This window comes from Ascaphus truei, chromosome 5, assembly GCF_040206685.1.
Source record: "Ascaphus truei isolate aAscTru1 chromosome 5, aAscTru1.hap1, whole genome shotgun sequence".
In the NCBI taxonomy this organism is placed as follows: domain Eukaryota; kingdom Metazoa; phylum Chordata; class Amphibia; order Anura; family Ascaphidae; genus Ascaphus; species Ascaphus truei.
The window spans coordinates 55,309,148-55,335,547 of NC_134487.1; the positions used below are offsets into that span (position 1 = coordinate 55,309,148).

Here is a 26,400-nt window from a genome sequence, read left to right on the forward strand (position 1 = left end):
CCACACCTGGAACATTCTACCGGAGACTCTCACAGCCACCACCAGTCTAAGTTCCTTCAAAACTAAAGGTGTCTCACATTTTAATGTGTTCTGTAACTGTTACAGGCGCCTATAACCTATTTCATCTTTAACTGTGCATGCAATGTCTTCATACTGTATATAATGAATAACCCTGTTCACCTAATATAATGCAATGTCTTCATATATAATGTATAACCCTGTTCACCTAATGTACCCATGTATTTATAACCATATATCTGTCATCATAACTCTGTGCCCAGGACATACCGTACTTGAAAATTTCCTGGTAAAACATTTTATAAATAAATTATCATGAAAGCTTGTGACCTGAGCAGTGACTGCGGGATCTGATGTGAAGATTAGGAACATAAATTAATTAAGTAGAAATAGCCGTGTTAGGCCGCACTTACAGTGCCGGCCACAGCGACGCGACGGCGACGCTGACATCACACTGCAGTCGCTGGAAAAATCAAATTGAAGTGACTTCCAGCAATCGCGCCCAAGCCATCGCGCCGCTCCTACTATAAGCACACGCAATGACGTAAATGCATTTGTTTTGACGCGACGATGCTGTCGCCGGCACTATAAGCGCGGCCATAGTCTAGCTGCGAGTTAGCCAAGTTGCGATAGAGTAAATGAGTACTTCGGTATTAGGTGATACCTTTTTTATTTGGACTAACAATAGATATTATAAGACACGCTTTCGAGAGTTCTCTTTCTTCCTCAGGTCGGCAATACTGATTAACAAAGATTCCATGAGTTAAACACAGATTTAAAATTAAAAAAAATTAAAAACTAGATAGCAATCTAAGCAACAACTAGACAGGCCAATAAATGGATGGAGATACAGTACATGAAGAACCAATAAACCAAGAGAGACCAGCACAGTGGAAGTTTAGGAGTGTCTTATTAAAGATTTCCATTTGTGGGAGTGGTTGGGAACATGTACTGTGCTGCTATATTTGAAAGACTTGGGGGGAAAAAATGTCAGCGCTCACTTAAGCCCCCGCTTTAAAGTTGCTCCCCTGTGCAGGAGAAGAGTTCAGCACCATTTAAAAGAATGGGACTAAACTCTTCTCCAGCACAGGAAGTAGCTTTACAGCACACTGAATAGCGCTGCATAAATTCTTCTATTAAGTTGAAGATGAGATTTTTTATTTAAAATTTTCTTAAAAAACACTGTAATTTCAATTTATTCGCTCATTCGCACATTCCAAAATAATTCTGAGATAGAAAATTACCTCAATGCACAAACAGGGCAAAAGCTCCGAATACGGCAAAGTGACAGATTTGGTAGAATCTCCTATTTTTATCTGAAAGACATAAAATTACAGAATAAAACTCACAAAAGAAAAAAGGCCAACAACAGAATTAAGTGAGAACTGTAAACTAATTTATCAGTACTTCAAATCATTGCTTAATCTATTCCAAATATCTGCAGTCCATTTATGAATCTGAGTTCTCTATTATTGTTGAACTACATTCTAGATGTTGTATTTCAGATTGTTCACTCTGTGCTACTCCTAATTAGTATATATAACATATATATACTATAGTATATATAACAGTAAGTGCTACACAACTCATAATTGATTTCAGAATATTAGCTATAAACATGAAGCACAAAAGCAACATTTAAACTCCTCACTATGGTACACCGCCGGGCGCTCCATGATACAGGAACCCCTCTACCTTCAAACAAAATGTAAGTTCTACAGACCCACCTCGAATCTACAATCCCAAAACCTTTTATTTACAAAAGTCCCCAGATTCATACACATTAGACAAGCTGGTCGTGCCCCTTTGGTACAGGGACCCAGGGAATGGAATGCCATCCCCATATCCATTAGAAACATCCAAGGCCATCCCCCTTCCAGAAAACGGCTCAAGACTAAGCTCGTAGAAATTGCCTTTCTGAACACCCGATTGATTCTTTGCGCCACCTTTGGAGTTATGAAAAAACACTTAGGAGCAGGGTTCTCTCTGTGTATGCGCTATAAAAGACATTGAGATAGATTATCTAGAAAGACTCTTAGGTCTAAAGGTTATATGCACAGAGATGCATATATTTCAGGGCTATGCAAGAAAAAAATATTATAATAATTAGGCATCTGCAAGTACTGTACTTGAAACAACAATTTACTAACCAGTGCATGCGCTCCAATGTCTTGACAGCTGTAATGTTTCAGACAAAGACGCACATGGTAGTCATGTTCTTCAAGAATATCTGAAACCTGTACCGTTATGGATTTCCTTCCTTCATCCACCATGTAGTCTAACTTCCCAGCTGAAAAAGTTAAAGCAAACTTAGAAACAAGAAGTTGACTATATTTTCTTTAGCCAAAAACATTTATTAATTCACAATTCAGAGCATTGCCGATAGGAGCGTTGCAAGCAGGCAAAATATAACCTAAACGTTTCCATAAAAAGCATGAGAGATTACGAGTGACTCTTCCATGCCTGACAAAGAAAACAGAGATTCATACTGTGCTTCATCTCAAAGAAACGTGTGTGTTTTGATGCACTACATGTTTGGTTGCACAGATGCAGCAAATGTACAGATGCAGCAAGACTTACTGTGTGCACTGCCGCCGTTCCCGCCCAACGGTCCCGGGACAGATTAGCGCGGGCGGGGGGGTCCAATCCAGAAGCATGGACCTCCTGCAGCACGATTGCAGCAGACACTGTCTCCGGCGCCACAGACTTTTCCTAACTCGCCCGTGGTGCTGGGGACAGTAAGTCTTACTACATCTGCAAGAAATAATCTCTTATATATTGTGCCGATTGTATATGGGTACATTTCAGTCACTTCAGATCTGGCAGAAATTCACTGCAAATAAAAGGGGGAAACTGCTTCACCATGGAGGTGGTGTCATTTTTTATTTACTTAATTTGTTTACTTATGCAAACATGAATTAAAAATCTAAAATCTAAAACTGCATAAACGTACTGTTGCAAGTGAAAGATTTTTTTATTTTTTTTTCTATGTTAAAACTGAAAATCTGGCATTTTAAAGTGTGGTTAGGAATCCCTATTTCTAGCAAGACCTCAAAAATTCCTCGGAGTAACAAATACAATCAGGGCGATTCATTAAGGTCCGTTGTGGGTTAACACATCCAATTGGACATTATCTTCCACTGACATGAATGGGAGTTAACGATAGACAGCGTGCATTACACCGAAACAGATTTTAATTAAATTCCCCTCCCCCAATGTTTTTCACTTACAGAAATGTAGGGCCATGTTTACTAAGAAGACAACTTCCATTGTATGGGCTGTAAGGATAAATAAGGCCCTTATTCCACATACGCCCAGGCGGCTTATCACACAGTCAGCAGCCACAAACTCCCACTGACTTCAATGGATGTTTTCAGCCGATTACAGTGTGCCTCAGATCATATTGAATAGAGTCCTAAGTGCCGATGCAAAAGGATAACTTACCTATACAAGTAAATATGTTCTTTCCAACATCTCTATTTTGACAGTCTGAAAGAAAACGTACAGTATTATAAGCTTTAATAGAACATGACAATATCAATCTTTCATGTTACAAAGTGGATCTTTTTCTACGCTCCATGCAACTCAAGCCTTTGAAACCTTTGCCCAAGTACAGTGTTTAAGATCTATTACGTTATTGTTAAGGTGCTACAACAGTTACAATGGTAAATCACCCTCCTAAAGGCACGCTGCACACCCAAAATATTAAGCAATACAGATAGGCATCATAAGCACAATGTAACTTCACATCACTTTTAATTCTCTATAGATGACAGAAGATACAATGTAAATATATTATCTAGAACAGGGGTGGCCGACTTCGTCCCTCACGGCACATCAAAAGTCGTTGAGCCACTGATTGAGCCACCTGTGCTGAAGCAGGGATATCCTTAAAACCTGACCTGTTGGTGGCCCTTGAGGACTGGAGTTGGCCACCCCTGATCTAGAAACATAGATACCTGTAACAGAGAAGATACATCACTGCTATACTGTAGTCAGTCTTTATTGAAATATTTTATTAAAATCACAACCTCCTGCTGTTATGCAATGGTCCTGAAATGGTTCTAGTATTGGGGATATTTTAATGTTTTTTTCATCCATACAAATAAAGGTTGTCATTTAATGCATATGGGTTCTAAGACGTAGACCTTTATTCTATAAACTGCAAGGCGCTATTGCTGGGTAAGCCCCATTGAAGTTAAAGGGACGTTTCTGTGCAATATCGCTGAATCAATGCTATCACAGTTTATAGAATAAGGGCTATATTTACAGTATATAAGGTTAGTGAATATTTTTGTAGTATTTTTTTCCTGAGGTGTGCAAGTCAAATACAAGATAATGAAACATTTCTGTTTGGAGTACCAGTAAGGACATGAATATGTCACTGCTTCTTGGCTGTTGCTACTCTAGAGAGATAATGTAGCAAAATAGGGGAGCGCTATCTACTTAAATATAAACTCAATTAAAGTGCTAGTGCATGTATATTTAAGTAGCTAGAGCTCCCCTATTTTTCTACATTATCTATCAGAACCTAGAGGTCGTTGGGGTTTTTTGGGGTTAGAGCTGCGTTACTATTAGAATTATTGTCAGGTTTAGATAGAAGCTATTCTCACATACTCTAGAGAGATGCCATATGTGCTTTTCTTTATAGAGTGGAAGGAAACTTAATGTGAATGCGTTTAGGAATTTCTTAAAGATCAGTCATTCTACGTAATTCCAACAGATGTGTTTCCGAGCCTGGGGCATACCATACCATACCACCCCTTTTTACACACAAGGAAAGCATTTCTGTTATAATAATAATGTTTTTTCTTGTATAGCCCTGATAGTGTATGTAGCTCTGTACAGGCACAAGTCCCTGCTCCATAGAGTTTACAATCTATGTCTTTGGTGCGTGAGGCACAGGGAGATAAAGTGACTTTTTGTCGCTGTTGATCTCCTCTTCTCCCTCTACCACTTGCCCTCTTGACCCCATTCCCTCCCATCTCCTAAAACCTCTAGCTCCTACTATAATCCCTACGCTTACACACATTTTTAACTCCTCCCTCTGCTCTGGAACCTTTCCATCCTCCTTCAAACATGCAACAGTCATACCATTACTCAAAAACAGCAAGCTTGACCCTACCTGTCTTTCTAACTATCGACCTGTCTCCCTCCTGCCTTTTGCCTCTAAACTACTTGAACGTCTTGTATTCTCTCGCTTGCTCCATTTTCTCAACACCTATTCTCTCCTAGACCCTCTACAATCTGGCTTCCGCACTGCTCACTCCACCGAAACAGCCCTCACTAAAATAACTGACGACCTCCATGCTGCCAAAGACAGAGGTCATTACACTCTGCTCATATTACTCGACCTCTCTGCAGCATTTGACACCGTGGACCACCCTCTTCTCCTCCACATTCTCCATACTCTAGGTATTCGGAACAAAGCTCTATCCTGGATCTCATCCTACCTCTCCCATCGTACTTTTAGTGTCTCTTCTGCTAACACCTCCTCCTCCTCTATTGATCTCTCTGTGGGGGTACCCCAGGGCTCTGTCCTGGGACCTCTTCTCTTTTCTCTGTACACACTCTCTCTAGGTGACCTAATAACATCTTTTGGGTTTAATTATCACCTCTATGCCGACGACACACAAATATACTTTTCAACACCTGACCTTACACCTGCTGTACAAACCAAAGTTTCTGAATGTCTCTCTGCTATATCATCCTGGATGGCCCTCCGACGCCTTAAACTCAACATGGCTAAAACAGAGCTCCTCATACTTCCTCCCAAACCTGGCCCTACTACCTCCTTCCACATTACTGTTGGAACTACAATCATTCACCCAGTAGCCCAAGCACGCTGCCTAGGGGTCACATTCGACTCCTCTCTCACATTCGCCCCTCACATTCAAAACATTTCTAAAACTTGTCGCTTTTTCCTCCGCAATATAACTAAGATACGCCCTTTCCTCTGTTGTTCGACTGCTAAAACTCTGACTCAGGCCCTCATTCTCTCCCGTCTTGATTACTGTAACCTCCTGCTGTCCGGCCTTCCTGCCTCTCACCTGTCTCCCCTACAATCTATCCTAAATGCTGCTGCCAGAATCACTCTACTCTTTCCTAGATCTGTCTCAGCATCTCCCCTCATGAAATCCCTCTCCTGGCTTCCGATGAAATCCCGCATCTCACACTCCATTCTTCTCCTCACTTTTAAAGCTTTACATTCTTCTGCCCCTCCTTACATCTCATCCCTAATTTCTCGCTATGCACCATCCAGACTCTTGCGTTCTTCTCAAGGATGTCTTCTTTCTACCCCCTTTGTATCTAAAGCCCTCTCCCGCCTTAAACCTTTTTCACTGACTGCCCCACACCTCTGGAATGCCCTTCCCCTCAGTACCCGACTAGCACCCTCTCTATCCACCTTTAAGACCCACCCTAAGACACACTTGCTTAATGAAGCATATGAATAGCACTGTGGATATTCTAAACACGATACATAATGCTTTGCCCCCTGCAGACGCACTTACCAGAACTCCCTCCTACTGTCTCTGTACGTTCTCCCTACCTACCAATTAGACTGTAAGCTCCTCGGGGCAGGGACTTCTCTTCCGAAATGTTACTTTTATGTCTAAAGCACTTATTCCCATGATCTGTTATTTATATTATCTGTTATTTATTTGATTACCACATGTATTACTACTGTGAAGCGCTATGTACACTAATGGCGCTATATAAATAAAGACATACAATACAATACAATACAATACTTGCCCCAGGTCACAATATACTGACACCGGGATTTGGATTTGTACCAGGCTCCCCTGCTTCAAACTCAGTGTCATTTAGAGTAAGAGTCTTTACTCACTGAGCCGCTCCTTCAGTCTACTCGCATACTGTAAATCAATCATTTCTGCATTGACAAACCAACCCTCTGTTCCAGTGCGCACTTTTATAATTGATAAACGGTGGCAATGAGCACTTCAAAGTCAAGTAGCCCTGCAAGTTCTTCCAAGTCTATGGTAGCATCCTGCAACCCACTGCGTACGGTAACATCGCCTCGTTACATTTCAGCTGCTCCAGCTTTCAAAGCAAACTTGCACAAGAAGTTATTTCTTAGAAAAATAAATGAACCTTACAAATGTAGCCAAAAAACGTTCACATTCCTGATAAATGACGTAATTTCACTGTAGATACCGAATTGATATGAGAAACATCATCAATAGAGCATTGTCCTGCATCACAAAAGAGCAACCTTGGTACTGTATAATGAAACCATGCGTCTTCCAATGCGAATCTCTCTTTAATAGCCACAGCGTCAGTCTGCTTTTCTTTTTGCTTTACTACATTTCCGGCTACTTTGTCTAACAGATTAATCGTTTCTTAGAAAAACTGCCATAGCTACTACCACGTGTTTGAAACTTGAGTCTAAAGGACTTTACGTACTGTTCATAATTAATTGTTAGCAGGAAGGTGAAGCACCACAGTCAAAATCATATGACAGAGATATCAGGACTCAATATTTTAAGAAAGATTAACACTATACATATACAGATTTAGAGAGAGATTTCTGTTTACTGTGATCTAGTGATCCCTGTGCCATGGCTATAACATTAGGTTACATAGGGATTGGTCCTCAGAAGGTCGCTCATTTTTTAAGGTTATATTATCTCATTTTAACGTATCCATATTCATAACACATTGCTTCAAAGCTGCTTAAAGCTGTGTTGTTCAGCCATTTTCATACAAAAATAAAGGAACCTTACATTTTAACGGACCTGTGGCTTCTTCATATGCAAATCATACGGTTAAAATATGTCACTATAGTGTAGCACTTCGGTAGTTTGTAAAAAATGGTGAATCCCATCATACATAAATACGTAGTTTAATTAGAACATGTCAACACATTTACAGTACATTTTGTACACAGTTTACAAAGAATATGGTTATCACGCTGTCTCTTTAAAAAATATATAGTTATGGGGCCAGTTCATCAACCTCCAAAAGATGGCTACTATTATTAAGGGTTTAGAGTTAAAGCAGCAATACAAGTTTCACTTCTTTTTTAATTAGAGGATTGAAGCAGGGGGTCTTCAGAGCTGAACAGTGTTAATTTCAGCTCCTGGGACCCCCTGCTTCCAGAGATACTTACCTCCGTAGGTGTGCCGGTATCCCTGCAGTCAGAGAAACTGCGTGCCTAACATAATGGCGGCATTTAAATGCCCTGCGTCACGCGGGCCAATAGGAAGCTGTGATTTCATCCAGTGCGGCTTCATTTTGGCCAGCATTACCGGACATTTAAAACTGAAAAGAGATACCAGCACTCCCTATGGAGGTAAGTATCTCTGGAATAAAAAATGCTAAAAAATAAAACCTGTATTGCTGCTTTAATGTTTTTGATACCTTGGCTCAGATACAACAAGGTGTTGTAAGGAAAACTGGAGGCGTTAGTAAATTTTTGGTCAACTAGCATGCAAGTTATTGTTTTATTGTAAGATACTGTAACACCTCCAGTTTTCCTTGCCACTACTTGATGTATCTGGGCCATTGGTGATTATGTAAATAAATGTGGTGCAATTCTGGGGCAATACAAACTGCACACGATGTATCAAAAATGATAAAAACAATTGATTTTTGCTATTCGATATATCCAGTGCAGATTCTTTGTCCCAAAATGACACCACATTTCCTTAATAGATATGCCCCATTGCTTTATTATCACATGCATTTTAATATTATTGCGACCCCAATATAAATAGAAAAAAAAACCTTTGAATGAGTTTTCGGCTCAATGTACATTGTCTGCAGACATCTGTAAAACAACTTGTAACAGTTTGTAACCCATTAAACAAATCGCGGCCATTTATTTATTTTGAACCCTTTAGAAACAAGTGTCTTCGATGCATATTTGGTAAGACTTCTTCGTGTTGCTTTTCTCTTCTTTTAATGTCATTTTTAACACGAGGTCTGAGCTGGTGGTAACTTTGTCTATGTGACGTGATGCATTAAAGGTATAAAAAAAAAAGTAAGAAAAATCCTCAGCACGTCAGAATACAAAATAATTGAAGGTTTAAATGACATTACAGGGAACGCATTCTTTAAAAGATAATTGAGATAATCAGATGAAATGCTCCGTATTATTATTCAATGTTTTATGTGCATTGATTTCTCCTTATGTGTAATACTGTGTCATTTAACAAAATAAAACTATATCCAGATGTTTCAAGTCCAGTTGACTGGACAGTAATACCTAATCACAACCATGTGTTTGATTAGGAAAAATAGGAACGGATGATCCTGTGCTATCATATGGGCTGTGAAGTTAATTCCATAAAATACATACTGTATGCATTGCAATGCATTATAGACACTGTGGGCATGTAAAATGCAGGTTCAGTTTATATAGTGATCCCAATTGACTCTTATCCATAAGGAATGTCCGTTGGTACCACAATGTTAGCAATTTGTTGCACTATTGTGATGTATTTTAATTATATTTTATTTACCATTTCTGCATTTTAAGGAGGTGCCGTTTGGGTTCCTATTGCTTCTAGACTTTCAAATAGAAGGTCATTATGTTTCATTTTAACTTTCACTTTTTAACATGTGTCTTTATTTTCTTTGGCTTACATTTACACAATCTGGATTGGGGTGTGTTTTTTGTTAGACACCTATATTGCTATTTAGCCCCCGATGTGGCAGGGTCATCTTTGATTACCTCAATGGATTACAAGTCACTTTCAGGTTTGATACAATAATACATTTTGCTGTTATGTTGTTAAAAATAATTCGCCTTAAAGTAGCAAAGTCATTTTTACTTGCTTTGCTCTACGTTTGCCAGTAATTGATTTGGAAAGTGCTTAGATGGGATATAAGAAGTGCTTCATCATTCAACAACAAAAATAGCGCTCTAGGTCAGAGCTAATACTATGTATCTACTTTCCCGTATGAAACGTAAGGCGCTTAATTAACAGTTTGCTTACATTTAAAACAGGTATAAACCAACAAAATATGAAAAGTTGGACATGCACAAAAGAGCACTTTTCAGGGTTTATTACCTGGCCCTTTAATTGCTGTGGTATCTGTACGTACTGTACGTTTAACCTTTAGTTTAATAAGGAATAGACTACATACTTTGTGTGTAAAATCTTACCTTCTACATGGTAATGCTGTTCCAGCTCAACATTACAAAAATATGGTATAGTTTTCATGGTCACATATACATGTTGGGCAACGCCGACCTCAAAGCAGTTGAACCGGACCTGAACCTGTTAAACAAAGACGAGAAACCATTATAACCCCCTATACTTTTCAGTAATGTTTCTCTTTCGTTTCCTTAGCCACTTGCCTGTGCAAGGAAGTGTTGAGTTGCTGGGCAATAAACATTGTTGTAGACTCCAGGACATACTTGAAAACGAGAGGTAACTCTCAATGTATTACTTCCTGGTAAAACATTTTATAAATAAATAAATAATTGGAGGGGTCAGCTATACAAGGGGTGCACAAACTGGAGGGCGGAACATTTTCTGGGGGGCGCAGCGCTCATCCCCAAAACATTTAAATTAAATGCCACGGGAGCGCGCGAGGCCTCTGTATAGTCTTTTACCTTTGCTCCGGCGGCTTCTGGTCACGCATCGCGGCGTCAAATTATGCCGCGGGTCACATGACGTCACGTTGCCATGGCAACGAGGTGTCAAATGATTTTGTGATGTTAGTAACACCGGAGAAAAGGTAAGGGGGAGGTGTGGCATGAGCACGAGGAGAGAGCAGGCAGAGGGGTGCAGAGGAAAAAGTTCACACACCCCAGAGCTATACTGTTTTAATATTGAATAACATTGGGTCTTAGCTTGCTCCACTAACAGATTTGTCAGTGATAATATGACACTTTTTAGTTAAACTCACACACATTCAAGTCAATAGGCAGTAAGATGCCTACAGGAGCTGAAAGGTGTCTTCTGGCATAGCACCGCTTAGTAAAAATGGTCCTATGCGTCTTCACAGGAGCAAAAGTGGAGCATATATTGGTCCATGTATAACTCAATGTGACTAAAAAATAAAATGTAAAGGTGATCCAAGAGACTATTGGGGGTCATGCACTAACGTTTAGATGTGATGCTTAAGCCAAAATGCAAATAATATGCTTGCCTTTCTTAAATACTGTTTATTATAAGTGTATGTATGTCATCAGCATAGGAACGTGGCTTAAAAGGAACAATTGTTTGCTTTCTTCCTGAAAAAAGGTCCCTTTTTTAAAAAATCCAAGTCAAGGGATATTTTTTTATTTTCTTTCAATATCTCCATGATGGGACTTTGCACAGGCTCACATAAATTACTGCACATAGAGAACAGAAAAAAAGCATGTTGGTATGTCTCTAAGATGGGGTTTCTTTATTACGTGGAAATGACCCTATCCCAGCGGATCTAGACTAAACATTTCCAGGCAGGGCCTCCGCTTAGCTTATGCTGACATTCACATGCTGCACATGTCCCATTTGTTTACATTATGTTTTCTGTATTGTTATTTTGTTAAACACTGAGTACACTGTTGATGCTATAAAAAGGAAAAATATGGCCAAAAAAAACATGGTTTACAGTACCCTTTGTGCATCAGACTTCTTTGCTTTTTTTCTGAAAAATGTCACACTCGTACATTGATTCTGCGATGTGCTCAATGTCATAGAACAGATTTCTACCCCACGAATATTTTCTAAAAGGAAATCATCATTATTATTATTATTTTTAAACAAACATCAATTTTTTTATATACTGTACTATTACCATACATCAATTACCACGACAAAATTAGTCTTGTACCCCTAAGTTTGTCTCTCAAACATTATACAGTTTTTAAACTAGACATTGGCTTGGAGATACAAATGATTGTAGAGCAGGGGTGGGTATCCGGAAAGGAGAGTTGGAGCACAGCTAAACGAAATAAATTTGCTAGAGAGTGTGTCCCAAAAGTTAGAGGTTTATTATTCGTCAGTACATGGTAACAAGAAAAAAATGAGCCCTCAGGCCCCCACCGACATGTTTCGAGCTTCCGCTCTTTCTCAAGGTGTACAATGATCTGAAAATCTCTCTTACCTATTATAGTATCCTTTTCCCGCCAATTGTCCCGTCAACCCGTCGCTTAGTCGTTTCACACGTAATGCGCCTTGTTGCCAGAGCGCACCACGCGTATCACGCTTCACGCCGGGTATACCGGTGACGTCAGCGCGTCAGGGAACAAAACAAACTTTATTAATAATATAAACTTAACAAACCTAACATAAATTAAAATACTTTTATTAGTCTATTAAAACATAATATATATTAACTAAAGTTACAAACATATATATATGAATAAAATCAAATTAAAAAACAAACAACCAAGGTTTGATCGTGACAGTATTAAAAAAAAATATATAGTTATATTTTTAGATTATAAACATATGAATCCTCATATCCCCAATTATATCCAAAGTTTCCATTCTGCAACAAACATATATCTACAAGATTAATCAATCAAATCAAATCACTCGAATCATCAATACATATGTTTGTTCCAATAAAATTCTCTACATTTGTATATAAGTCATATTATAAGGTATGAATATAGGGTTCATATGCTTCAGATCTTATTTTTAACCATTTTAACAGTTTTGAGGGTGAATATCTTTTAGTGTCATTGGTGTGACATAATTATTACAATCATTCAAATGCAATACTTAGTATGTTATTTTATGTTATTATGCAAACTAATATCTATACCAAAATAATGGAAAGAGCAAATAGAAAAGATATAAATTTGTATATATTGATAATTAATGGATTACTACTACTACTACTGTGTATTTATATCTGTGAGGTGGCTCACATGGACTGTGTCATCATTTTTTTAGTGCTTTAGAGAGTGTGATATCCCCTATTATACACATTATTAATATATACCTTCTGGATTTTTTGTGTATTTTTTATTGGTTTAATTATGGATCAGAATAATACAGATTTTGAGGAGGATATTGATCAAGGAAATGAGACTTTCACACAATATGCATTTTGCTGCTCTGATAATTCAAAGAGAGCAAAGAAAGCAGAGCAAGTATTTGATAATACGGTGGAATCGGTTTGTGAGGATTTGTCTGACCTGAAAATTCAATTTACGAAGTTGGAAAAACTTTTATCATTAAAAGTACGCACATGGTGGGATATTATTACTTTGCAAAACTATATAAGAACAAAAAGGATCCCAAGAGGATTAAGAATTAAAAAAACTCCCACTTTTGGGTTCGTTAATGTGGACTTTGAGAATGATTGGAAGGACACCCTCAATTGTTGTTCATTTGCACTTATGGACTTGATTATACAACTTAAAACAAAGGAAAAACTGCAATTAGATAAAGATATACAGATATTACAAAAGGATTTACGTCAATTTATTGAAATGGAGGGATTTAATGATCTGGATGAGAAATTATCAACAAATATTGAAGTCATGGAGAAGGAAATTATGTTAAAAAAACAAACAAAATTTGAGAGAGACAAGCAGGATTATTTACGTAATCAGGTTTATATATGGCAAAGGCCAGCACCCCCAAAAAGATATAATTCTTCTACACCTAAAAAGAATTACGGGGATAAACAGAAATCTATTCTCAAGAAAAACATTTCCTTTTCACAAACAACAAGTGGGGAATCAGATTTTTCGGATAATGACACATTTGCCCACACAAGTAACAAACATGGAGATCAACTTAATCCTGGACCACAGAGGGACACTAGAGAGACAAGAGGGGATCCTAGTTTTTCAGGACATACCTCTCAGGAAAATAACAGTAGGAGTAAAGAAGCTCAACCTAAAACATATTTTGGTTCTTCAAAAAACTGGGAGTGTACAAACACACACGAAGAGGAAAGAAAAGAAAACAAGAGAAACCCTCCAAAGAGGAAAAAGAACTCTTGATTGAAGATACAGGCGTTATTAATTTAACCAATATTCCTTTATCACAGGCAGAACTTTCTGTACTGGACAAGGGGCTTAAATATGCACCTTCCTCGAAATTTAAACTGTTTGATGTTATCATTGATTTGAATAAATATGTTCGAAAATTAACCCTTAAAAGATTCTTTGATGGAGAGGATAGGATTGGTGATGAAGAGAGGGATGGAGGTGATGACGTGAGCGGTCCCACTACTCATGGAACACAAATTCCATTGTGTGGAGGGGAGCTTACAGAATCATCCCTAGGCCCAGATCCATCACCTCCTACCTTGACATTTAAGGAACAATGTTGTCTGCAAGACATGAACAATTTAATAAATGAAAATGAAATGTCTGATACCATTGATCTTTCTAATGTTCTAGGTAGACAACAGTCGGGTTTTAAGAAGAAATCAGTGTTTTTTCCCAAACATATGAAGGGACATTACCTCATGACATTCGAAAAACTTGTTGAGAGAGACTTGGTCCTCCTCTCTAGAGGATACACGTTCCTAGTGTCTCCTCTACAGAGCAGGATTAATAATCTCAGCAAGATTGAAAAAGAGGCTTTACATAATTTGAAAAATAATAAAGATTTGATTATTAAGGGCGCGGATAAGGGGGGAGCCATTGTGGTACAGAGTAAAAAGCAATACAGGGAGGAAGCTATCCGTCAATTGTCAGATGGTTTATCATACTCTGTACTACGTGGTGACCCAACACCAGTGTTCCTTAAACAACTAAAGTCACTCATTGAAGAGGGCTCCCTTTTGGGAGTTCTTGACTCCAAAGAATGTGAATTTCTTTTTGAGACACATCCCATTATCCCAGTGTTTCACCATCTCCCAAAGATCCATAAAACTTTGGTCTCCCCTCCAGGTAGACCAATAGTTGCTAGTATTGGATCTTTGGGAGATGGTGTCTCTAGATATGTGGATTATTATTTGCAACAATTTGTTTATGATTTACCATCACATATCAGAGACAGTGGTGACCTTTTGGACAAACTGACAAGAATCGAATGGAAAGGAGGTTACATCTGGGTCACACTGGATGTGACCTCCTTGTATACCATTATAACTCATCAACATGGAATGGCAGCTGTCAACACTTATTTGGAACACTCCACTTTATCACTTACACAGAGAGCTTTTATTTTGGATTGTATTCACTTTTTATTAACACACAACTACTTTTTGTTTGATGACACTTTTTATCTCCAAATATGTGGAACCGCTATGGGTACCAGCTTTGCTCCGTCTTATGCCAACCTCTTTTTAGGTTGGTGGGAGTCGGTCCACATATTTGGAGATAACAACCCTTATCGACAATTTATCACCTTTTATAGACGGTTTTTGGACGATTTAATACTTATTTGGGATGGTGGGGAGGAATCACTTTTATTATTTATTGATCACCTTAATCACAATGATTTTAATTTAAAATTCACCTACACTTATGATTTTCACCATATTCATTATCTTGACCTATATTTATTTATTGATATGCACATGAAAATTGGTTCAAATATTTATAGAAAGGAAAATTCACGTAACACATATCTAAGATTTGACAGCTGCCATCCAAAACCCCTCTTAAATTCTATACCAAAAGGACAACTCATCCGATTAAAAAGGATTTGTTCCAATGAGGAGGACTTTCTGATTCAATCAGAGGAACTCTTAAAAAGATTTGAGGAGAGGGGATATCTAAAAACAAATCTTGAAAGGTCATTTACTGAAGTTAAGGATATGAGCAGGGATGATCTCTTAAACAAACAAAGAAATCCAAAACAGAACACATGGGACTCTAATATACCAATGTTCATAACACAATTTAATGTTCAAGCAAATGGTATTAAAGAGATTGTGAGGAAACACTGGAACATATTATCTGCAGACCCCTTACTGAAGAAAATACATCAGGAGGGCCCACGTTTCGTCTTTAAAAAGGCTAAAACAGTTGCAAATTATGTCTCTCGAAGCCTCTTTACATCCAAACAACAATTACATGGGGCAAATCTGCCAAAAGGTTGCTTCAAATGTTTGAAGTGTATTTCGTGTAAGTTTTTAGAACAATCATCCAGTTTCAAATCCTTTAATACAGGACAAGTATACACTATAAAATCCTTCATAAATTGCAATACCACATTCATAGTCTATTTATTGGACTGTGGATGTGGTAAGCAATATGTGGGGCGTACCACTCGGGCATTGAAGGCCAGAATGCGAGAACATATTAGGCTGATTAAACTTAAGGATCTCACACATCCGGTATCCCAACACTTTACAACCTGCAAATATGGAGATATTAATAAATTAAAATTTAGAGCCATCGAACATATTGAAATGCCATATAGGGGTGGTAATAGGTTGGAGTTACTGGATAAAAAAGAACTATTTTCGATTTTTACTCTGAACACTAGGATCCCTTATGGACTGAATACAGATTGGGATTTAAACCCATATCTAAGATAAAATATTGATTTCTAATTTATTGTATTATAAATCCATTAATTATCAATATATACAAATTTATATCTTTTCTATTTGCTCTTTCCATTATTTTGGTATAGATATTAGTTTGCATAATAACATAAAATAACATACTAAGTATTGCATTTGAATGATTGTAATAATTATGTCACACCAATGACACTAAAAGATATTCACCCTCAAAACTGTTAAAATGGTTAAAAATAAGATCTGAAGCATATGAACCCTATATTCATACCTTATAATATGACTTATATACAAATGTAGAGAATTTTATTGGAACAAACATATGTATTGATGATTCGAGTGATTTGATTTGATTGATTAATCTTGTAGATATATGTTTGTTGCAGAATGGAAACTTTGGATATAATTGGGGATATGAGGATTCATATGTTTATAATCTAAAAATATAACTATATATTTTTTTTTAATACTGTCACGATCAAACCTTGGTTGTTTGTTTTTTAATTTGATTTTATTCATATATATATGTTTGTAACTTTAGTTAATATATATTATGTTTTAATAGACTAATAAAAGTATTTTAATTTATGTTAGGTTTGTTAAGTTTATATTATTAATAAAGTTTGTTTTGTTCCCTGACGCGCTGACGTCACCGGTATACCCGGCGTGAAGCGTGATACGCGTGGTGCGCTCTGGCAACAAGGCGCATTACGTGTGAAACGACTAAGCGACGGGTTGACGGGACAATTGGCGGGAAAAGGATACTATAATAGGTAAGAGAGATTTTCAGATCATTGTACACCTTGAGAAAGAGCGGAAGCTCGAAACATGTCGGTGGGGGCCTGAGGGCTCATTTTTTTCTTGTTACCATGTACTGACGAATAATAAACCTCTAACTTTTGGGACACACACTCTAGCAAATTTATTTCGTTTAGCTGTGCTCCAACTCTCCTTTCCGGATACCTGCCTCTGCTATGGAGTACCGGATGCACGCACCAATGAAGGTTAATCCCGGGAGGACCATCTGCTACAAGTGAGTTTATTTACTCAATCTTACACCGTTTTTCCTAATCAATGATTTGGCTGGACACTAGCTAGTGTGAGTATTTACCTATCTGGGTTATACTCTTCCGGTTTATTGATAACTAGTGGAATCAGGTGTTTATGCTATAGGTGGTCACCATTTATATGTGGGATACTTCAAGGATACAACCAATACAACATACAATTGAAGTTGCTGAGTCTATGTTTTAGAGCACCACACAGCCTGGCTTTTCTACTGTAGAGCAGGGGTGGGCAACACCAGTTAGATTTTAAGGATATCCCTGTTTCAGCACAGCTGGCTCCGTCAGTGGGTCAGACAAAGACTGTGCTGAAGCAGGGATATCCTTCAAACCTGACCTTTTGGTGGCCCTTCAGAACTGGAGTTACCCACCCCTGCTCTACAGTCTGGATTTAATAAACAGTACGAGCTCTTAAGATGCCTTAAGTTGTGCACCTTAAAGTATACGTCAATCTAGCTGTGAAGGAGCCACTTTTTGCCATCTGTTCTTAACGAGGATACCTCTAAGACTGCGTCCATAGAAGGTGGAGCAGCGCTGAGCCGCGCGGACGCTGATGCTCACCTGATCAAGCATGAGCGATTTCATGCACATGCAGGCGAGCCAGCGTCCGCGATCGGGAGGCGGGGGGAGACGGGGCAGTGACGTCGCTGGGCCAATAGCCCGTGATGCACCGACGTCAACGCGCGGCGCCGACGTCACGGTGCCGTGACGTTGACGCTGCTTCGCGCTAATTGGATGTTTTCAGCCGACAGCGCGCTGAAAAATAGCTTTGGCTGTCGGCTGAAAAATCCAACTCCTGAGCACGCCTGCGGACGCTCGCGTGAGCCCCCTCTCAAGACATCCTCATTGAGGAAGCCGGGGCTCAGTGCGGAGCGTCCCCGCGGCTCAGCGCTGCCTGTCCTTCTATGGACGCAGCCTAAAGCTACAACAAGATCCATTAGCCCAGGGGCGCTCAACTCCAGTCCTCAAGCCCCCCCCAACAGGTCAGATTTTCAGGATATCCCTGCTCAGTCTTTGATTGAGCCTCTGATTGAGCCACCTGTGCTGAAGCAAGGACTGATTGAGCCAACTGTGCTGAAGCAGGGATATCCTGAAAACCAAACCTGTTGGGGGGGGGGGGCGGAGGCCTTATGGACTGGAGTTGAGCACCCCTGCATTACCCAATACCTGGCTTTAGAAAACAGCAACTAGCAACAAATTCAGTGACATTTGTTTCATCTTTATGGGCTCCTCTGTTTGAACTTGGTGGCCAGTTCTGTATTATGAATTTTTGAGGAGCGAGGACCAACCACATAGAATGAAATTATCGTGGGTAAAATATGTCACCAAATCTTACATCATAAGACGTTAGTACAATGAGGAGACAAAAATACTCAAAAGCACTTCCATGTCTCACAAAGATTTCAGAGACAAGTCAAAAGATAGGTAAACTAAAGAAATGTGTGGATAGCAAAATATGTGTTGAATAAGGTAACTTTTTCTGCATGGATCTGCGTGGTTTAATGCAGTGATAAAACACCTTTAAACATAAAACTTATTTTGAATTACAGTATAAACACAAGAAATCAGACACTTGGGTATAAGTATAAAAGTTGATATCATCTCTTACAGTATATAGATCTCAATGTTCATGAAATGTCCATTGAGAGAGTTTTATTTTACAAAGAGGAGTCTGCTTAGGTTAAAAATCAATCTGTGTGACATATCTATGATTTCCTAGCAAAGGGTACAGCCCTGTACTGTTTGCAAGATGCTGAAGAGAGTTTGTATCATACCATCAAGGATGACATTTCCTTTGATATTTAAATAAAGTGAACATTGATTCTTCCCATTGCACTTCATAGCTGTGGCAATCTTCATGTTTTCCAATACAGCAGGAGATAAAGTGGGGGGTGGGTCCCGACAAAAGAGGTTTAGAATATCAGCTGTAAATAAAACATTCAATAAAAGTTCACAAAAATAGAAGTACATTCTAACAAACATAACATTGGTGTCTGGTTTCGAAAGTCCTAAACAATATTTACTTTGCATGCTTCAATCAAAAAAACAATTTCACCTTCAAAGGGGGGTGGGGGGAGGAGGGGAAGATGGGGGATGTACCTGACCTACAGTATACCTGAAAGAATTGTTACATTAATTCTACAGAGTATCCTTATTCATCCAGAACCCAAAGCTGCATATCTACAGAGAAAATATAACTTTAATAGCCTTAACACAAACATCACTGACCATCCATCCCCACTGTGTGCATTTCTGGGCTGGTGTTGGGAAGTGATTTGGGGGTTAAGGATAAGGCGGCGCTTATAGTCCCGGCGACGCGACGTCAAAACAAATGTACAGTATTACATCCGTCGTGTGCGCTTATAGTAGGAGTGACGTGACGGCGCGACGGCTTGGTCGAGATCACTGGAAGTCAATTCAATTAGATTTTTCCAGCAACCACAGCTTGACATCAGCGTCGCCGGTATAATAAGCGCAGTCTAAGAAGTCATTGGCAGCAATTGTAATTATTGACAATAGGAATAATGTTTCTTTGTTCTGTAAGAGGAAGCTTATTACTGTTAGAATTGCTCTGTCATTGTTGACTTCCTCATGGGGAAATTGAACAGGAACTATTGTAGTACATTACTCAAGTCAAGGAGTATTTAAAAAAAGTATGACAAAAATGTATGTTTTCTGTGGACCCTATTGAAAGGAGATGTGGAACTCCCTCCACTTCCGTTTCTGTCAGGCGGGGGCAGGGCAGCCGATAGGGTCCGGAGAGTAAAGGGACCCGACTCCCTGCCGGCAAACCTTGCAGAGGGGCCTGCAGAAATTGTTGCAGAGGGGGCCTGGTGGTGGTTGACCTTGGAGGTGCCTGTCTGATATAGCATGCTGGAGACAGGTGGAAGGGAGGCTCCCCTGAGAGGCAACTCTGTGGGCACCCTCCAGGAAGCTGCTCTGCAGACCCCCTCCACAGGCCTCTAACAGGCCCCCTCAATCCTCCATGGCAGCAAGTAGGCTCCTCTCCTTCTCCCTCCCTCTCTCCATGTCCCTCCCCATTTCCCTCCCTCTCACCCTCATTTCGCTTTCCCCCTCTCTCCTCCCTACTCTTCCGTATTCTTCCGCCTTCCCTCCCCCTCTCTATCACTCCCTCACCCAACCCCCCCGTGCCCATATCTCATTCTCCCCTTAGGGATCCCAAGTGTGCCGGGGGGAGGAGTTAAGTGGTGGGGGGGTGGTGATCCTTTAATTTGTCGTGGGCCCCATGATTTCTGTTGGCGGCCCGGGCCGGGGGATAGTGGTGGGGACCGTAAAGCTTCATTAAAGTTATGTATCCTAATGTGGTCCAGTTGTTTGGAGGGACTGGCATGCGTGTATTCCTTGCACCAGTGAGACATGCAGTAAATTGAGGCAGTGGAAAAATTAACATAACTAAAAGGCAGTAATTTGCTAATACCACCACCTCAAAATTGTACCTACAGTATGCATTATAGAGTTGGAATGGCTCACACAACAAGACTGAAAAAAAGGAAACAACTTTGCAAAAATGTACAGTATTTAAAATTGTAATCCCAAACAACAAAGAAAACAAATTCAGACCAACCAAATCATTAAATTATAGAGGATGCTAGAGTATGGCAAAAACAAAGGAATTAATGATACATAAGAAATATCTTATGAGTTATCTTCCAAAAAAACAATTAATACAGAAAAATGAATCATGTATAATGCATATGAAAATCTAATATTTTATAGACACTGGGCCCATTCTCTTAATTACGGGGGGAGTGTGTTGCCACTCACACAATCATAGTGTTACATTAATTAAGAGTAGTAGGAATAGTTGTATGCTAATATTTATTTTTTCCGTTTGAACTTTTCTATAAAAATACTAAAAATGAACGCGCCACAAAAAGAATAAATTGGAAAAAACGAGAAATGTAAAGAAATACAAAATATATATTTTATCTATAGTCTATACCAGTTGGTGCACGTTGGCGTTTTGCTCAGTTTACATTAGTTGGGGGCGGTTCCCATTTATTACAAATGATTCCAGGTTATCTGTGTAATAAAATTTGAGGGCAGTCTTTCATTATATTTTATATGGTTATAATTCCTGCAAATTGAATTACACAACAAAAGCTGGATAACCATCAGTGCCGATGTAGAATCGGAGGGTATCTTTTCAGTATAAGGTGCTCTGTTGTGGAAGAGTGCCAATGCAGTGTGGACAGAGGGTAAATTGGAGATCGAGATGTCCTCCTACAATATGTAAACAAGGGTGGGTAGCCTTTCTTCCATGGAGTAACAAAGGAGGGAGAGGGAGTAGATAATATGATACCTTTAATTGGGCCAACAAGTAGTTGGTATGTTACAAGCTTTCGAACCTCTCAAGGTCCTAATTGTATACATGTAAAATGTATCATACCGCCTACTCCCTCTCCCTCCGTTGCTACTACAGAATTTGTACAGTAAGTGATGATTATTGAGTGAGGATTTGTGGTTTAGTTAGATACAGAGAATCATTTTTACTTAGAATATGTACATTGCTAAAAGAAATGCTTCACTGGTAAATTATTAACTTTTATTTTTTCAGGGAATTACTGTAAGTGATCTCATGATGAATCCATACTAATACTGTGAGTTACAGTACATTATAGCAGGGGTGCGCAAACTGGGGGGGTGCGCCACCCTGGGGGGGAGCTAGGTTTTCTGGGAGGGTGCGTTAGTAATAGAGGTCCTGCTCTCTCCCCCCGGGCATTTAAATTAAATGCCGGGGGGGGACCACGCTAGGCCTCTGTAACACACTTATCTTCCAGTGACGCTTTGTCATGGTAACCCGACGTCAAATTACGCTGTGTGGCAACGTGACATCACATGACCCCGCGCGTCATTTGACGCCGGGGCCGAGCGGGGGGTGGGGGGCGTGAGGCGCCGAGGAGAGCAAGCAGGGGTGCGCACGGGGAAAAGTTTGTGCACCCCTGCATTATAGCATGATATGCATGACCTTTTGTAAAAATGAATACATAATCTATTATGTCACATGTTGTGACTCACTCTTTTCTCCCATATCGATGCCCTACCTAGATCCTCTTTTTCTAATAAGGCCCATCAGATTAAAGGAAACGTAAAATGGATTTTATTGACTCTGGCATGGCAAGAGGAGAACTGCAAATCTGATCAAACATCTTTTTTTATTATCATAATAGCAGATTTGGAAACCTGCCAGGGGAGTTCCCTTCATTCCTCTTTAGAAATGCAAAATGGTACCAATTGTAGTAATTATCACAGCATGCAGTATTCTATTTTAAGAACAGGGTAAGTAAATACAGTATGTGTTCAGTAAACAGAGGTAAGATGCCTTATTCATGTTAAGTTTCTGTTGGTATATGTAATTTGTTAGGATTTCGGTAATGTTAATAAAAACGTTATCTTCAAGATATAGGCTCATACTTACTGGTTGGTTTGCTTTTACAGAGATTTCTCTAAAAAAAAATAAACAAAAGTAAAGATTAAAGATAAATATATACAGCAATCATTTTATAGGTCTATGTACATAAACACATACATGTTTTATTGAAAATAATACTTCTACTGCAGCTCTGAAATGTTACCATATGAGCCAAAACATGCTACAGTACAGTATATTCATGTCCCCGGTAAGTACGTCAGTCATGGGCCCCAGGAAACCCGTCGGCAGGCCTACCCTGCACTCAATTTCGTTCAGATTTTATTCTACTAAACTAACCTTGCTGATAGACCAGCAAATGGGAATACAAAACCAGCATTGGATTGTTATCACACTTTTGCCTGGAGTTAGCAGTTATTTGACAATCTATATCATATTGAAATGCACAATGAATTTCACTCATAAAGCAGCCTTAGCAATTTCTTAAGTAATAAACCCAGAAGAACAGGGAATTACTTACCAATAATGCCCTGGCTGGACGAGGCGAAGCCGAGGAACATTAACCCAGTCAGGGGTTAATTGGCCGGTAATGCCCTGTTCTGTGGGGTTCACTACTATTATAGGCTAAATGCAGGCTTTTTATTAAAATTTTCATAAAGAGATAGACACTTTTGTACCGCCATATTGATTTTTATCAACATGATATTCTACATTTTCTTGTGCTTTTACTTTACTTGTTTATTAAAATGAAATTGTGAATACGCTAAAGGCCCTCTCTATACACACTCACACAAACACACACACTGCACGCCCCCCTCGGTACGTACAAGCACACATGCTGCCCCCCACTGTACACAAACACACAATGCAACCCCCCTCTATACTGTATACACACACACACAGCAGCCATACACCCACAAGACACACTGCAGACCTTCCGTCTCTGTGTTCTCCTGTGGGAGCTCTCTGCAGGCAGTGAGAGAGAGGAGTCAATGCTTTGCTGGTGCCTCCTGTCCAATCACCCCCCCTGTCTGAGAGATGCTATTACTCAGTGTGTATGAAAATTGAAAGCTGATTGGCTGAAAAACTTGGCAAGGTGCCAAAAATTCCAGGCCATTACTGATTGGATAATGCCTGGAATTTTTAGCCTATAATTAAATAATAATCCCTGAAGAATAGGGTGTTACTGGCCAATAATGCTCTGGCTAGAAGAGTTGAAGGCCCGAGGCGAAGCCGAGGGACTTTAACCCAACTAGGGCATTATTGGCCAGTAACACCTTGTTCTGAGGGATTACTTAATGATATGTCTTTTTTCATAAATAATAAAGTGAAAGATTATTGGCTACAAATAAAAACTTGGCAAGGTACCAAAAAGTCTGGCCCGTTAATGAATGAATAATGCCTGGAATTTTGACCTAATCAGAGAGCAGGGATTTCAATTATAGCCTGGGTAGCCTGGTTAGCCTTGGTCCCCTAGTTCCCCCCCCCCCCCCCCTTCTTGATTCCCCGCTTACCTCTGCTACAGCGGGGGAACCACTGGAGCGTTGCGGCAGTTAGGGAGGTGACCGAGTTTCCGGAGGCTCCCGGCGGCTCCGTTTCCAGGGCGCCGCCATGTTGTTGATGCGCAGATGGTTCATGCATGCGCAAAGAGATTGCGGCGGCCATTACACATACCCACATGCGTAGTAGAGTCAGACAGCAGCGGCCATGTTAACTGTAATTCTGCAGGGGAACTACAATCCCCAGAAACCCCATGGGCTGCTAGACACATGGGCTGCCGCAGCCAATCGCGCGGCCGGATTCCCCTGCAACCAAATTTGATATATTTGGCGTGCCATAGACCATGCCAGTCGGAGTTGGACACAGGGAGTAGAGGTTGTGTGTGCAGGGTGTCAGTGACCCCTGCACTAGGCCAAAGATACCCTTTGGCCCCAGGTAGGCCCTGACTCCCCTGCAAGTTTGTGGCTGCTATAGGGACAGGCCCATTAGATAGGGACACTGCCCCTGTAGTGCCAAGTGTGGGAGACACTGCCAGGATGCAGCGGCACCAGAAGAGCTACATTAATTAAAGAGGAACAGTATTGACCCTAGGGGTGGTCCACTTAGCGTTAGAACACTCCTATATATCCAAATCACACCACCTTATACTGAAATTACCTTGATCAGATTTTGTACATAAGGGAATGAATACAAAAAACAATGCACTTGTATTTATGTGTCTCTTTAACTGGTAAAGATAAGTGCAATACAACCTAAATACAGTTGCCCCTTTACTTGCTTCCACTGAGATAGGTGTATATATGGACAGAGGCATGCACTATTCTATTTTATCAAATTAGGCAGGTCAGTCCACCAAGAAGATCTGCCCCTATTCCTAAGTACCAATAGGAATCACTCTGGGGAAGAACCAATACGGTTGCATAATAACTCTTTGCAACACGCCCCCTGCTTCACCTCTGAGAAGGGGTATTTAAATCCAGGTTACTGGCAACTAGTACAACTCCTCCCCTTTGAAAAAGCGCTCCGGTGGTGCGAAACAATCGTCAGGGTCTCGGCGACGTCCTATCGATGACGTCAGCTGCAGGAGATGAACATCGATAATAACACAGACGCCAAGAACGGGTTGTATAGTCTCTTTTACTATATGAGATACTTTTTGATGAGCTTGCAATACTAAGGCTCTAAATCCTCTATACCACTCTCTGCTTTACTCCATATGCGGTCACCGGACTCCTAAATGGAGTGAGTGAGGGCTGATATTGTAGCACGACTGCATTAGCAGGAGAAACAAGCATGGTTTTCAGTGTATACACGCATTCTCTATCCAGCGGTGCGCAATTGGGGGGAAGCGCCCCTGCCGGCGGGGGGGTGCGGGGTTTACAGAGGCCCCGCGCGCTTCCCGAAGGCACTTCAATTAAGTGCCGGGGGAACTGCAGGGCCTCTGTAAAGCTTTACTTACCTTGGCTCCGGCGGCTTCCTTCCTGCGTCGCCATGTCAAAATGACGGCGCGAGGTCATGTGATGTCACGTTGCTATGGCAACGTGATGCCATGACGCCGGAGCGCAGGTAAGGGGGGCTGGGGGGGGGGCGCGGGAGTGAGGGGACCGCCGACAGGGGGGCACAGGGAAAAAACGTTTGCGCTCCCCTGCTCTATACCAATGACGGTGCAGTCTTTAGCTACGGATACAATGTATGCTATGTTGCAATGATATGGGTTACAAATTGTATAATCAGCTAACCACTTCAAGGGAGAAGCTGTGACAATATTAAGAGTACTTGCACTCTCTAAGACTCATGGACACATGTATATAAGTACAATAACAGTTACAAAAATGTGTTTGGCTTGCTAGCCCCAATTTGACACGGCAGACTGTGATTAGGCTTTTTTCCCTGCGGTGTCTTCTCATGGAGCTCATGTGTGGGAATTATATGTATGAGCTAAGAGGTATTTAAGAAGGATCTGGTTGATGAGTAAACCCATAATTATTGCGACAGATATTCAGTATATATATACAGTAG

General features: G+C 40.1%; 1 protein-coding gene across 4 annotated transcripts in view; it reads right to left on the reverse strand.

Moving 5' to 3' along the window:
• Nucleotides 1-26,400, reverse strand: part of IL17REL (interleukin 17 receptor E like) — a 141,918-nt gene that overhangs the window by 92,881 nt on the left and 22,637 nt on the right. For all 4 annotated transcript variants that reach the window (XM_075599826.1, XM_075599827.1, XM_075599824.1 and 1 more), the window contains exons 2-8: nt 22,930-22,957; nt 19,265-19,414; nt 11,598-11,707; nt 10,154-10,268; nt 3,463-3,507; nt 2,169-2,308; nt 1,263-1,334 (exon numbers count right to left, since the gene is read on the reverse strand). In XM_075599826.1, the coding sequence (XP_075455941.1) occupies nt 1,263-1,334; nt 2,169-2,308; nt 3,463-3,507; nt 10,154-10,268; nt 11,598-11,707; nt 19,265-19,414; nt 22,930-22,957 (660 nt within the window). The remainder of the gene's footprint in view (nt 1-1,262; nt 1,335-2,168; nt 2,309-3,462; nt 3,508-10,153; nt 10,269-11,597; nt 11,708-19,264; nt 19,415-22,929; nt 22,958-26,400) is intronic.